The sequence below is a fragment of the Nyctibius grandis genome, chromosome 1, assembly GCF_013368605.1.
Source record: "Nyctibius grandis isolate bNycGra1 chromosome 1, bNycGra1.pri, whole genome shotgun sequence".
NCBI lineage: Eukaryota > Metazoa > Chordata > Aves > Nyctibiiformes > Nyctibiidae > Nyctibius > Nyctibius grandis.
The window spans coordinates 44,388,786-44,404,730 of NC_090658.1; the positions used below are offsets into that span (position 1 = coordinate 44,388,786).

At 41.8% G+C, this 15,945-nt stretch overlaps 1 protein-coding gene across 1 annotated transcript in view; it reads left to right on the plus strand.

Annotated features, from left to right (window-relative positions):
• NID1 (nidogen 1) overlaps window positions 1-15,945 on the plus strand; it is a 51,203-nt gene that overhangs the window by 33,061 nt on the left and 2,197 nt on the right. Inside the window, exons 15-19 of the mRNA XM_068406273.1 lie at window positions 2,674-2,800; window positions 8,576-8,747; window positions 10,834-10,991; window positions 12,387-12,510; window positions 14,710-14,822. Of these exons, the coding sequence (XP_068262374.1) occupies window positions 2,674-2,800; window positions 8,576-8,747; window positions 10,834-10,991; window positions 12,387-12,510; window positions 14,710-14,822 (694 nt within the window). The remainder of the gene's footprint in view (window positions 1-2,673; window positions 2,801-8,575; window positions 8,748-10,833; window positions 10,992-12,386; window positions 12,511-14,709; window positions 14,823-15,945) is intronic.

A 15,945-nucleotide genomic window follows, 5' to 3' on the forward strand; every position in this document is an offset into this window, starting at 1 on the left:
TCTCTGCACTTCTTGGCTACAGATATGTAGAGATTTTTTTTTTCCTCTTTTTTTTAACTTCCTTCTCCATGTGCAGGCCCAGTGGGTGGTAAATCTTTTTCCCACACTTCTTACTACTGTCTTGAGAATCTTTATTCCTTGAAAATGAATCCCTGATGCTGAGAACCTATCTTTTCTGTCACCTGTGACACACACCAACTCTTCTCACTTTCAGTTTCATCACATTCATTTGTTTTCCCAAAGGCTGGGATTTCTGTTTTCGTTCCAGTGTTATTGTATTTATAATAGATAGCAATACCAGGTGACATGCTGGCCTCTTTTTTACATTACTGCGAATATTTAGTAGACCAAATACTGACTAAATTACACAGGTTCAGTTCAGTAAATAGTACCACAAACTGTGCTGTGATGTAAGGACAAAATCAAGCTTTCGTCTCTTGTTTAAAGTGCTGCTGCAATAATGTAAAAATAAAGTAAAATATTGTGTGCAAAATGGGGTAGTTAGGCTCATATAGGACATGATTTTGAATCCTTGTCAGCTATTCTCATTATTTACTTGATCTAGCTTAATTGTATTTATTAGAAGTATCTTCAGGAAAAAGCCTCCAGGAGATAAGATGCAACTCTTCATTAAAACTTCCAATTAAAATGAAACTTTCAGTCTCTGCTAACAGTGTTGTCTTTGCCTGTGTTGTCTCGGTGTTGTGTATTTATGAAGTGACAGTGTTTAGCAGCGCGGAGGTGTTCGAATTGTTTTGTAGCCTATAGCATTAATGTACGCTGAATGAATAAGGGCATCTGTTTTACTGTGTGGTTTTGGACCATCTTTCTGAGAAGTTGCAAGTTACAAAAGCAGCAAAAGCAATAAATCTGGGAATCCCTGTGAAATTATTGTTTTACCCAGAACATCTCTTTCATTTTTCTGGAGGAAAGAGTTTCAGCTCTAAACTCAAACTCTAGTCCTATCTTCTTCTGCCTGGAAAATTGCATATGTATGTTCCTTGTCCCTGAGCATGTTCTTTCCAGCAGAATGATTTATGGACTATTTGTTTAAGCTATCTTTTATTTTAAAAACTTAATTTGCTAGAACCTTTTTGACTCAAGTGATGCTACATAAGTAACACTGCTGAAATGCAGCCATTGTGCATGGGTTGATGAATATGGACTTGACAGATGGATCACTCGGTGGATAAGGCATTGGCTGGATGGTCGCACTCAAAGAGTTACGGTCAACGGCTCATTGTCCAAGTGGAGACCAGTGACGAGTGGCGTTCCTCAGGGGTCAGTATTGGGACCGGTCCTGTTTAACATCTTTGTCGGCGACATGGACGGTGGGATTGAGTGCGCCCTCAGCAAGTTTGCCGATGACACCAAGCTGTGCGGTGTGGTCGACACGCTGGAGGGAAGGGATGCCATTCAGAGGGACCTTGACAGGCTTGAGAGCTGGGCCTGTGCGAACCGCATGAAGTTCAACAAGGCCAAGTGCAAGGTCCTACATGTGGGTCGGGGCAATCTGGAACACAAATACAGGCTGGGCGGAGAATGGATTGAGAGCAGGCCTGAGGAGAAGGACTTGGGGGTGATGGTTGATGAGAAGCTCAACATGAGCCGGCAATGTGCGCTTGCAGCCCAGAAGGGACAACTGTATCCTGGGCCGCATCAAAAGCGACGTGGCCAGCAGGTCAAGGGAGGTGATTCTGCTCCTTTACTCCGCTCTTGTGAGACCCAACCTAGAGTACTGCGTCCAGCTCTGGGGACCCCAGCATAAGAAGGACATGGAGCTGTCCCAGAGGAGGGCCATGAAGATGATCAGAGAGCTGGAGCACCTCTCCTATGAAGACAGGCTGAGAGAGTTGGGGCTTTTCAGCCTGGAGAAGAGAAGGCTCCGGGGAGACCTTCTAGCAGCCTTCCAGTACCTGAAGGGGGCCTACAGGAAAGCAGGAGAGGGGCTTTTTACAAGGGCAAGTAGTGAGAGCAGGAGGGGTAATGGTTTTAAACTGAAAGAGGGTAGATTTAGATTAGATCTTAGGAAGAAATTCTTGACTGTGAGGGTGGTGAGACACTGGAACAGGTTGCCCAGAGAAGTTGTGGCTGCCCCCTCCCTGGCAGTGTTCAAGGCCAGGTTGGATGAGGCTTTGAGCAACCTGATCTAGAGGAAAGGTGTCCCTGCCTGTGGCAGGGGGTTGGAACTAGATGATCTTTAAGGTCCCTTCCAATCCAAACCATTCTATGATTCTGTGATTGTATGATATAGAGAACACAAGTCAGATTTGATGGAAGTCATTATTCCTCCTTGAAGGGAAAGAATGAGAGAAAAAAAGCTTATGAGGAGTAGCACAGTAAAACAGCAACATGAGCTTTCTTTAAATGGATATGCAGGTGAAATTGTGTAAGTGAAACAAACTGTTCAGGAGTAGTATTTACAGTGCTGCTTTGAAATACAATAATTGTAAATGGTGTCTGCTAGTTAAAAGGGACTTATAATTGAAAGTTATTTTTCTAAGCTATTCTACAATGACTGCCACACAATCATTTTCTCTGCCTACCCTCCCCATCTCCCACCTTTCCTCAAGAATTTTGTTTTTTCAGGCTTGAGACTTACATCCGTAAGATAGTGCTGCTGACAAATTGTTGTTTAGCATAAGCTAATGTAATTTGCTTGTTGACCAACAGGACAAAGTTGTTATTGGAGTTGCTTACGATTGCACGGACAAGATGGTTTATTGGACAGACATCAGTGGCCCTTCGATCAGCAGGGCTAGTCTGCAGGGTGGGGAGCCAACAACTATCATCAAAACAGGTAACCACAAAAAATTCTTCCTCTTGCTACTCCCTAGGAATGGCATTAGAGACTTGAATTTAGTAATATATACTTCCCAGGTGTTGCCTGAGCTGTAGCATTACAAGTTGGTGTCATTTGGATAAACAATAACCAAAAATTCTGGATAATATAAAATGAAAAAAGGTTTGTTCCCTATGCAATAGCCCTTTGCTGCCTTTCCACTGCTAAGGTATTCAAGAAGTTGATTCTCTTTAAGTAAACTAAGTTTAAGGCCAGAAGTGGGAGCAGCATGTCAGTGACATGTTTCTGTCCTTACTTGCAATTGCAGGACACTGTATCTGTCTAACCATTGAATGTCTTGTGAGCATCACTGGGGATGTTTTAATTGAAGGCTGGGGGATTTGAAAGATGAATCAAGCTGCTGTGGTGGTTTTAAAGCATATGTCAAGGCTCTAATGGCTGCAGCATTCAGAGCCTTGGCCTGGGCTTTGAACAGTGTCTGAGCTCCTCACGGAAATGTTTAGAGGATTTCTGTACCCAGATACAGTCCTAGGCTGTGCTTATATTCTTGCCATGTTTAACAAAGCAAAAAAACTCCTCCTTTGGATGCTTTATCACTTCTAGGGAGGAATCTTGAGGTAGACTTGAGGCCTTTACTGCTCTCTACCTGTGGTGGCATCCTTAGGGCTGCCACTATGGTGGGGCAGCACAGCTAGTACTCTCAGGGCAAATTCCCAGGTTGTGACATCCCAGATTTTTAAAGTGCACTCAAGACCTTACTTTCCTGTGTTGAGGATTGGCTGTGCTATGTTGTGCCCAGCCTGGCAGCCTTTGTGTAGCCCACCTCTTTTATAGTCATGTCTTGTCAACCATACTGATCAGAAAGGGTAGTCCAGCATCCTTCCTGGAAAGGTCCCATGTCCCTGGCCATGACCAGTGGAACACATAGGTAGGCGAAGCTCAGACTACTGTAGATAGACATTATTCATGCTTACAGTGATGCAATGGCTACAATGTATGAACACATAAAGAAGGAATGTTATCATCAAAACCTAGGTCACGTGCTGGGGTAGACCCATTGTTGTTCAATGTATTTATGATCTGAAAGGGGATGATGGATTGTCAGTTTGCTGATTTTGGGTATTGAACACAATCAAAACTAAAGCTGGCCAAAGAGTTGCATTTATATGTTCACATGGAATGTAATCTGCGGGGTCACTCTTTGATTTTTGTTCTGGTAAGCAAGGTAGGTAATCAACTGGCTAACTGAGATTTGGTTATGTGTAGTCCTTTTCTCTCCTGTTCTCTGCCTGTCAGCTGCCTGCTCTGCTGAGAAAGGACTGGTGAGCAGGGAGGCTGAAGAGGAGAACCCCTGCTCTCTGTTCCTGGGCTGGGGGATCAAACAGCTGAAAGGTGGTGTCACCGTTTAAAGCTGGGCTGGCGATTAAACCTGCGGCAGATGCCCTCTGTTATCCCCTCCCTCCCCCCAGAGGGAAAGGGAAAAGGGAGAGAGACTTCTGGGTTGGAAAATTAAAACAGTTTTAATAAACTATAATAATGAAAAAAAAGTATAATAATAATAATAGAAACAATAATAATAATAGAAATAATCAAATATATACAAATATATATACAAAACCAAGATTGAGCTCCCCTGAAGTCAGCCACGTCACCACCAGCACTGCATCTTAAATATGAAAACCTTTTTTTAAATGGACCAGGGTTAAGGGGAAGGACAGGTTTGGAGAACAAAGTGAATGTGGAGGCGTTAAAAAAAAATAAAAAAAAAAAAATAGCTGGGGGCACTTTTTGAATGCTAGTGTCCTCAGGATCCTAGAATACCTGTGAGGTCAAGATACTGGAGGAGGTTGTCCTTGCTTTGGATCCTTTGCAGCTATTGTCACAAAAATTTAGGAAATTGTTTTAGCAAAATGATCTACCAGTTTTAAAACTCTGCAATAAATTTGCTTTAGTTTTCTTTGGATGTGTTGAGTGTCTCTACCTGGGGTTTGTGCTTCAGAATTGCCAGTTTGCTGGGACTCCGTTCAGGCTCTTAAGGGCAGCAGAGGGATGGGGGCAGTTTGGATCCTACCGTTGTCCTGGGAAGGGAAATGGGAGAGCTTAGGGCCATCCCTAACCATTACAGCAATTATGGAGCTTCATACTTCTGTACAACTTGATGGCTGAGATATTTGTAAGACTTCTTTTTCATCCCAACATATTTAATCTGAAAGGGACTCTAACCTATAGTACAAGCATGTGGCTGTACAACTACAAATTCTGTGGGGAAAGGATTTCCAATTTCCACTATTAAAGTATTTTCTCAGATTCTGCACTTTAAAAAGTGAGGGAAATTACTATTGCTAAAAATTTTATATGGATATGAATTAGTTTGTCTAATGAGAGTACGTGCACACATTAAAAATCGTGCAGTGTATAAAATATTCTAAAAACATTTGTGAAGGCTTTCAACTACATTTCATTATTTTAGGTAATTCAAGATGCTTCAATGCCACATGGAAACCTCATGGTCTCTATCTTCTATAAGAAATACTGCATGTATTGCATGTGTAAATGCATCTCATGATTTCTGTTTTCCTGGTGTTTGCATAGGAAGTGAATGCCATTCCTGAAGAGATGTCGAGCAATGTTTCACTTTACTTTCTGTATATTAACTGGTTCTTCAATAAGGAGTCAGAACAAAATAAGGTTGAATATTCAGTATTTGAGTGGATGTCTTCTATGCTGGCCAAAACTGAAACTTTAAAATTTCAGGAAATAGGAAAATGCCTCCTTCTCAGGAGACTCATGAGAATTCTTTGTTTTGTTTTGATCTTTGCCTTTTTCGTCCTGTGAGCTGCAGCTGCTTTCTTCAGTTCACATGTATTTTTGTGGAATGCACTGCTTTTTTGTTTGTCAAAGCTTTTGTGATCCAAGTTGTGTTGCTTTGCAGAAACATGTTTTATTGTGGAGCCCTATCCAGTTCTCATCTATCCCTGCAGCTGTATAGCCTGTGGAGGCTTTCTGAGCTCTGCAGCTGTGGAGGCAGGTCGGGAAGGAGAGCTTTCCTCTTTGTTGTAGTTGCTTAAGTCATATCAGCTGTAGATGTCTGTACAAGCCTGTCCCCAGGGACAGAGCCTGTGACTGTATCAGGCGTGATGACCATATAGCAGGAACACATTTGTGCCTCTGGAAAGACTGGTGATACAGGAAGCCTATATATTCCCTTACCCTGCCATGGGGGATAGTTTTTCTGGCTCATGGTCAACCAGACAGGAAAGACACGTACTTTAGACTTCTTTAAATCTCCTGGCATATTTCTGAAGCAAGGACATAAAAGCAAGGAAGCTAGCCAGGGAACAGGGGCTCCTGGGAATCAGTGACAGCAGATCTTTTGCCTCCTACCTTCTCCTGTTTCCTAAAAGAGTCTGGGAGCTCCTCCACCACCATTTAGTTGGTGATCTTCTGATCCCAGAGACTGGGGATTGTCACCACTATCACCTCAAAATGAGGCCACTCTCAGCAGCCTCTGCCATTAACAAGAAAAGAAGTAGGAACATTTGAGGGTCTGAGGTAAATGTGAGGTGGTTTCTTGCAGATGACAAGTTTAGCTGCGCAGAGACACTTGGAGAAATACAAGCAGTAATGTAAAGCCAGTGTAACTGAGTTGAAGTATGCCCAAGTGCCCTTGGGAAGAGTAAAGAGTCCTGCATCTGGGCAAGAACAACCCCATGTATGAGTACAAGTTGGGGACAGACCTGTTGGAGAGCAGCGTAGGGGAAAGGGACCTGGGGGTCCTAGTGGACAGCAGGATGACCATGAGCCAGCAATGTGCCCTTGTGGCCAAGAAGGCCAATGGCATCCTGGGGTATACTAGAAGGGGTGTGCTTAGTAGGTCAAGAGAGGTTCTTCTCCCTCTCTACTCTGCCCTGGTGAGGCGCATCTGGAATATTGTGTCCAGTTCTGGGCCCCTCAGTTCAAGAAGGACAGGGAACTGCTAGAGAGAGTCCAGCGCAGAGCCACCAAGATGATTAAGGGAGTGGAACATCTCCCTTATGAGGAGAGGCTGAGGGAGCTGGGTCTCTTTAGCTTAGAGAAGAGGAGACTGAGGGGTGACCTCATTAATGTTTATAAATATGTAAAGGGCAAGTGTCATGAGGATGGAGCCAGGCTCTTCTCAGTGACATCCCTTGACAGGACAAGGGGCAATGGGTGCAAGCTGGAACACAGGAGGTTCCACTTAAATATGAGGAAAAACTTCTTTACGGTGAGGGTAACTGAACACTGGAACAGGCTGCCCAGAGAGGTTGTGGAGTCTCCTTCTCTGGAGACATTCAAAACCCGCCTGGACACGTTCCTGTGTGATGTGATCTAGGTAATCCTTCTCCGGCAGGGGGATTGGACTAGATGATCTTTCGAGGTCCCTTCCAATCCCTAACATTCTGTGAAAGAGAGAACTGATTCAGATTTACTTTCTTGCCCCCCCCCAACCCCGTGTGTGAGCTGAGTCAGAAGCATTGAGATACCTCTTATTTGTTCTTTTCTGCCTCTTCAGCAATGAATATATATCTAAAATATCATGTGTCCAGGTTAAGTGCGGTAAGTGTAATCCACCGATATGAGAGTAGAGGCTGTTTAGGCTATTGTGCAACTATTATTCATAGCAAAGTCACAGTAGCAAATTTTAGACAGCTCTACCCAGTGTTCTGGACCAAATGCCTTTACTCCAGAAAGGTTGTTTGTGTCACATACTGTTTGTTTAATGGCTGTCAGTAAGTAAACTTGACAATTAATAGAAAGCTAATGGGCCACATTCCATCATTCTTGGATATTTACATGATGTGTGGATCTGCATTTGAAAGGTGTTTTTTTTTTTTTTCAACAGCTGGCCGGTATGAAGGGTCACTTCACCTCTTTTTGGGAGTGACCACGTACAATTCTTTCTTTTTCTTTTGGAACTGAAATTGGACTAAAATTGATTTGTACCCGTCTTTGGCTTCATTACATCCCACACAACCTGCCTGTTCTTTTTCAATGGGTGTGTGAACCTTGAAAAGTATAGAGCAGTTTTTCATAGTGACTGCATTAAACCTTGGAGTGGTATATCTTTATTCTGCATCCTTCATCAGAGTTAGAAATTACTAATGCTAAAGCAGTAAGGTCATTATCTGCTATTTCCTGTTGCTTTTGAAACAACTAACTGTCCAAGAAAAACTGTGCACATACAGTACCAAAACATGTTCCAAAAAGGATTGCTCTGCAAAAACAAAGAACTGGATTTAAATTCCATCAGTTAGCTAATACCATTATCTCTAGTGCTTTGGTGCTTGATTATCTTTAAGTATTGCATTGCCTAAACTTAGCATAAATCAGGTTTTCAGAGGGGTGCCACATATGCCAATACCAAAGAAGGGGAAATATTAAGGATTATAAAATCCATTCTAGATCTTGGCCTGTGAAGGAGGGTAGAATAAGATTCTGATAATCTCTACTGTGTATTTCTCTGCTATCAACTCTTTTTCTGTGTCCACCCCCCAGGGAAAGCTTACATGCGTGACGAGTTGATTCCTCATAGAATTTGTCATTCTATGTATTTATGAAAGTTGTGTGTATTTAAACTTTGTAAGGCAAAATGCATATTCCTCTTCCAACTGACATGAAGTAGCTTTTGTTGGACCACAGCCAGAAAACTGAAGAAAACTTATCTCATTTAAGAGTTATGCTTATGAGGCTGACATTGTGTATTGGGAATAAATATAATGCCTAGGCATGTTTTTCTCTGTTCTCCTGCAGACTTGGGAAGCCCTGAAGGGATAGCTGTAGATCATCTAGGTCGCAATGTCTTCTGGACTGACTCTCAACTGGATAGAATAGAAGTGGCTAGGCTGGATGGGCGCCAGCGTCGCATCCTTTTTGACACTGGCCTGGTGAACCCCAGAGCAATTGTTGCGGATCCTATGAGAGGGTATGGATATGTTGTCAACAGATACATGCAAACTTTGGTTTTATTTATTTATTTCCTTACTTATTTGTTTAACATGAGCATATACTCTGAGTCCATGTTTTTAGGCTGTCTGTAGACAATAATAGGGCTATCTTTTCCTAAAACAACTAACAAACAGAAATGGAACAATCTACTTGTGTTCTGTGTCTGAGTGGTACTCGAGAAATAAAACTTCTGAAATGCCTGCTAGGTAATACTGTGATATTTTGTTGAGAGGTTTGTCAAATACTTATTTATACCTTGCTTTCAGTACATTGTTTGCAAGATGACAAGTGTTGCCCTTACCTAAAAAAAAATTTTTTTTGCAAGATTACTGGTCTAAAATACTAGATTAAGCAATCTTATGTTTTAATTTCCATCATGACAGCTTGTACTTCCTGTACAGTGTTCCTTCTTTGAAAACTCCCATAGTGTCTCTTCTGTCATCATTTTCATTTCTGTCATTCAGTTGTCTGAGAAGGTCCTATTAGGCTTCTGTTTGAAGACGCAGATAACTATATACTTTAAAAATCGAGCCTGTAAGCTGTAGCCACAGAAATAGCTAAGCAGAGTCTTAGGAGGAAAGTGTAAATGTTTTCAAGTTATGGTTCCAGCCTGCAGAAACAGAAGTATATACGTACTTCTATGTAGTCTCTGATCTGTTGACATGTTTTCTCTCTGAATATTGAAAGAAATACAGGGAAAATTAAAACTACTATGGAGTCCATGGTAGTACTGCATGTCTGTTCATTAATGTCTGAACTTGCCTGCCGTTGTCCTGATGCAACTTTCTGTAGCGTGGCCACTGCTGAGAAGAGACATTTCCGTCAAAATACTCGGAAGCACAGAAGCAAAGAGGCTTTCTTTTCAGTCTTTAATTGCTGGGAAGCTCTACTAAATGATTGCTTAATTGATATAATAGGCATTTGGAATACTCTTAGGCAAGAATTCATTTATGAATAAAAGTACTATACTGCTCAGGGAGAGTTTTTTGGAAGATGCATCCTCCTTCTAGATGTTTGCAAACAAGGTTTGTAGTGAGAAAAGAATGCATATGATCCATGAAAATTTGGGTGACACAAAATTAAATGAAAAAGTAACGGTATTGATTTCTCTAATTCCTTTAAGATAAAATAAATTTTTACATAATAGTCACATAATAATGGGGTGAAACATCTGTGGATGTACATCAAGTGACAGCATAATAAGGAAAAACAAATGCACTTCGTGGTGTGAGAGAAGGGGAGAGACACAGGTGTAATCAGACTGAGGAGACCCGTGTTCTGTGCAGAACCCCACTGACGGAGTCGGGCTCTGGCTTCAGGTCAAGCAGCACGGACTTCTCTCTCCTAGTAGATTGTGTGTCTGTGTTAAGGAGTAAACAACAAAGGTTCTTGCATTGAGGGGCCATGTAAACTCTCAGCCACAGAAAGTGCATTCAAGGAAAAAAACCACCGCTAACAAATGACTATTAATACACATTAATTCACATCAGTGAATTAATGGCCCTCTCTGGGGTTCTCCCTGATCAGAAAGTACCCTGATTCCATTGTATGTTGCTTACTTGGTGCACTGAAAAGAAAAATGTAGTTTTGAATGAATCCCACAGATGTATGCCAAATGCTCCTGCTGCTTAACCTGAGCAGACATGATGGGTGGTGAGGAGAAGAACTGTAGATGTACATTTTGAGTGGTTCTCAGAACTGTTGAAATAGAGGTCTTTTGCCTGGCATCTTGTACATAACTTAAACAATGCAGAGAAAGCATTTCTTCTCATGTGTGTCCTAGCTCTTTTTGTTTTTAATGGAAGTATAATATTTGCTACATCTTTACTATACTTTTGTTACTTCTGTATCAAAGTGCAATGTGGTCCATCTTATTTATTTAAATGATTTAGAATCATAGAATAGAATCGTTTAGGTTGGAAAAGACCTTTAAGATCATCAAGTCCAACCATTAAGGTTTAGGGGGTGTGTGTGTTACTTTTGTGTCCTTAGCATTTTCCTTAATTACAACAATCTTTTGAGATCAGTAACTGACTGAATTCTTGCCTTTTCTTCCTCTTAAGAAACTTATACTGGACTGACTGGAACAGAGAAGCTCCTAAAATTGAAACCTCATACATGGATGGCACAAACAGAAGAATTCTTGTTAAAGATGATCTTGGGTTACCAAATGGGCTGACATTTGACCCTTATTCCTCAATGCTGTGCTGGGTAGATGCAGGTAAAGAGGTGCTAAAATCTTTCCTCATAGTAATAGTAGAATAAATATGTCCAATCCTGAAATGATGCACAGAGAATTAATGTTTATAGCTCTTTGGGCTGCATCTTAGACTTCATGCCTTTCTTTTTGGCTTTAATAATCTCTCAGTTTATTCCTTGTTTACTACCAGTGTAACATTCACATGAAATGGTGTGTAAGCTGAAAGATTTCAATTCTGATCAGAAAACTTTCTAGGAATGCAACAGTTTTATATCTGTGTCTTGTACCTGACTATCTCTTTAGGTAGTGCTTAGGCCTTTGTAGAACAAGTTATGAGTTTAAAACGAGGAAAAAACACTGATTCATCTAATCTGGCCCTACAGAATGTCATCCTGGCACTACTGTTCTAAGACCTGTAACCTTAGGCAAGGTCTGGCTTATGTTTGACTGAAGCAAGTCTTGAAAAAGCAATTCACGCTAGATTTAAAAATCAAGAGATTAAAGTTCTGCCACCAACCCGTTGTTAGTTTTGTGCTAGTGTCTTAGCAGAAAAAAAAAAGTGTGCTTTTAATTCTCATTTGAACTTTTTTTTTTTTTTGCACTCTTGCTGTCTTTCTCCCTGTAAACTCTGCCAGAGATCTCCTCCTGGAGAGGTGCTTTTACACTTCAAATCACCTTTTCAAGTTTTTGATAAACTAAAAAGATCAAGCTCTCTTTTTCACTGTAAGACACTTTTTCCAACCTTCAAATATACCTCCTTGTGCTATCTTTCTTTTCTTTTTCTCTCTTCCTCTCTTGTTCTTGCATTTGTCTCTTTTCCTTTTTCCCTAATTTTGAAACCCACTACTCAAGAGAAACCCACAGGTGTTTTCACTCACTAGCAGTGTTCCCAACATGTGTAGTAGCTTTACAGCTAGACCTTTTTGCACCCTATTATTTACATCTACAAGTTAGATGTTCTTCCTGCATTCTTGCCTTCATGGCCCAACCCAGCAAGCATTTTGGGAACATGCTCACCAAACTATGCAGAAATGCCTTCCAGAGGAGGTGGAACTGGTTAGTGGTTGAAGTATCCCTCTGGAATGGAGGAGACCTTCTGTCAGCTTCCACACCAGCCTGAGGATGCTGGTATCTGTAGCAGGAATCTCAGCTTGTGAGTGATGACCACGGCTGCACTAGACATATGTGTTCCTGCAAGTTAGGTGGTGTGCTGGTTAGCATTAGCACCAAAGTGCTTCTCCATCCAGTCTTTGGCACACGCAGAGATGTGGCATGGGGGAGGGCTTTGGCTAAGCAGCATACTGAAAGACTGGAAGTTTTACTCTGTTCATACTTGTATGCTTACGGTTGTCCTTCATCCCTCATGAGGAGCTCTCTTGCTCTGGTTCAAAGGCTTAATTGTTTCACTACACCCAGGTACCAAGAGGCTGGAATGCATGAACCCTAATCAGCTTGGTAGACGAAAGATTGTTGAAGGAATTCAGTATCCTTTTAGTGTTACAAGCTATGGGAAGAATTTATACTACACAGACTGGAGAAGGTATGTTATCTGCTAAAGAAATTATGGAGTGATTTAATCTGTTCTTCTCCCTGGTAGAAACTGAAGTCTATACTGCATTTCTCATGTCTGACCTCTCTCACATTCCTGTTGTTTTGCTTTCCTGGCAATAGCTGATGCAGGGCGGAGTGGATCTGTAGAGTTGACCTATTGATGTTGCCAGTTAACTGCGTTTTCATTTTCAGTGTAGTGATTTGTCCTCTAAGAAAATGCTTTCAACACTGAACATTTTTGGGAAAGGAGTGGGAGCTAACATGTTTCCCTTATGGTTGTACTTGCTGCATTGTAGAGGGCAGAAATTCACCGCTCTTGGCTTTCTATGCCCTATATTATCTGAATGTTCAATCAGAAATAAGAAAAAAGAAAACATTTTTACTGTATTGGTGACGCTTTCTTTGTTGCAAATGATCTAAAACATGATCAAGACTTTAGAGCTTACTATATTTTCCAGAAAAAAATCTAGTTCATGCATTTTTAAATATTTATTTTTTTCTTGATGTAAATAGTTGTGTGGGCTCTATCTACAAACTCTTACACAAACGACTCCATCAATTGCAGCAGGGAGAGCCATTAATTTGTGTAAGAATTCCCAAGCTAGAATCGAACAGCTGGGAAATGCTATTCTAGAATAGGCTTGTATAAATGGGAAACAGTATGTTACAGGTCTGTCAGCTGACTGCCCTATTACTTTTAGGAAGAAAAGATTGCTTATGACTAGCTGTATTCCTTCCGGATATCAGGCTCCACCTGAAATCACACAGAATCACAGAATCAACCAGGTTGGAAGAGACCTCTGGGATCATCGAGTCCAACCATTGCCCTGACACCACCATGTCAACTAGACCGTGACACTAAGTGCCACGCCCAGTCTTTTCTTAAACACGTCCAGAGATGGTGACTCCACCACCTCCCTGGGCAGCCCATTCCAATGTCTAATGACCCTTTCTGAAAAGAAATGCTTCCTAATGTCTAACCTGAACCCCCCCTGGCGAAGCTTGAGGCTATGTCCTCTTGTCCTATCACTAGTTGCCTGGGAGAAGAGGCCGACTCCCACTTCACTACAACCTCCCTTCAGGTAGTCGTAGACTGCAATAAGGTCACCTCTGAGCCTCCTCTTCTCCAGGCTAAACAACCCCAGCTCCCTCAGCCATTCCTCATAGGTCAGACCCTCCAGACCCTTCACCAGCTTGGTCGCCCTCCTCTGGACTCGCTGCAACACCTCCACATCTTTCGTGAAGTGCGGGGCCCAGAACTGGACACAGTATTCAAGGTGCGGCCTCACCAGTGCCAAGTACAGAGGGACGATCACTTCCCTAGACCGGCTGGCTACACTATTCCTAATAGAGGCCAGGATGCCATTGGCCCTCTTGGCCACCTGGGCACACTGCTGGCTCATGTTTAGCCGGCTGTCGATCAGCACCCCCAGGTCTCTTTCCGCCGGGCCGCTTTCTAACCACTCTTCCCCCAGCCTGTAGCGCTGCACGGGGTTGTTGTGGCTGAAGTGTAAGACCCGGCACTTGTTCTTGTTGAACCTCATGCTGTTGGTCTCGGCCCATCTATCTAACCTGTCCAGATCCCTCTGTAGGGCCTTCCTACCCTCCAGCAGACTGACACTCCCACCCAGCTTGGTGGCATCTGCAAATTTGCTGAGGGTGCACTCAATCCCTACGTCTAGATCATCTATAAAGATATTGAACAGCACCGGCCCCAGAACTGAGCCCTGGGAAACACCGCTAGTGACCGGCCGCCAGTTGGACTTTGCCCCGTTCACCACCACTACAACATTGTCCATAATCATTATGCATAATAGCTTCAGTGTCAGCTATACCACAGAAAATGTCAGAGGGGCAGAATATGGAGAATATGTCAAAACTACTAACAGATGTTCCTGTAGAGGGACATTGTCCTGTGTTGGAATTACCTTCAAAATTAGTAAGGTGGCTCCCTGCTAAATTTCTTAGCTGCCTAGAATGAAGGTTGTGACATATTTGAGCTGTCCAGGAAATATGCGGTCTTGGAGGGTTTTGCTTCTGGCATCACTTCCTAATCGTAAAAAAGAAGCAACTTTGGATTTCTTCCCTTTTTTTTTTTTGTTTTTTTGTTTGTTTGTTTGTTTGTTTTGTTTTCCCCTGTACTTCCACCTTCATCTCACTTCTGTATATTCTCTTCTGCATATGACAGGGATGCTGTTGTTGCAGTGGATCGCACGATTTCATTAGAAAAGGATAACTTCCAGCCTCCCAAGCGCTCCCGTCTCTATGGAATCACTACAGCCTTTGCTCAGTGCCCAGGAGGTAATCCAGATGATTCTCAAGTTTTTACAGCTTGTGCAACACCTTAGCATATAAATGAACTTAGTAGCAGCTCCCATTGACAGACTGCCAAGTGATCTAGCTAATTGGTGAAGAACTGGTTAGTGCTTAGATTTCTGTTTACTAAGAAATTAAAAGCCACCTATTTTTTTTTTTATAAAAGCAGTTGTGGTTGCCATGTGAAACCAGAATAGGGAGGGAAGAAGGGCCCTGTTCTATCCTTTATGAAAGGATGAGTGTATGATCAAGATGAGGATCTGACATGGCAAAAGCTGCTATGTCATTGTCTAAATTGAATGCTAGGGCCTTATTTTCTTATTTTTAAGTTTAAAATACAGAAATATCATGGTCTTCCAGATGTGCTTAGTGAGATCCACTGTTTTTAAAAAGGGAATGTTCAGAAAACAGCAGGTGGTAGAGTGGCTGGGCTGGTCTTTCTGCTCAGCTGAATGTTAAGTTTTTCAGATCTGTTATTGAAAAGCCTCTTGTGAACCTTAGAAGAGAGGAAGTTGATACCTTTGAAATAACAATTTGTTCTTTGGGAAGCAATATCGCTGTTCAGTTATGTTGTTCTTAGCAAATCAGTTAGGAGAAGAGTTCACTTTTTAAATTATTACAACGTGGCTGGAATTATAGGATTTGTGGTGTTTTTACTTTAAAAAACCCCTAAGATAGTTTCTCTTCAAATTATTCAATATATACAGTAAAAAAACATAATTTAATTGAAAGCTTGGTTCAGAGCTTAAAAATGCATATAGATGTATAGTTAAGAAATCAGTTACATTGTTATTACTAGTTAATTCACAGTTCCATCTTGGTAGGCAATGTAAAACGAAACAACATTGTTTCCTCTGAGTAAATGCTTATGTTTATAACATTCAGAACCTTGGTATTATTTCTTTCTCATCATATCTTTATTTCAAGTGTTTTTCTGGGTCAGATGCCTTTCCCCTCAGATCCACTGCTTTTGGCACTGTCTTCTCTTTCATTTTACCCTTCAACATTAACGTGCTCCTCCCCATCCACTCTTTTTTGTTTGTTTGTTTTCATGGGTCATTCCTCCATGTTTTGGTAGCGGGTGATATCGAGGGATGATGTCCTGTAG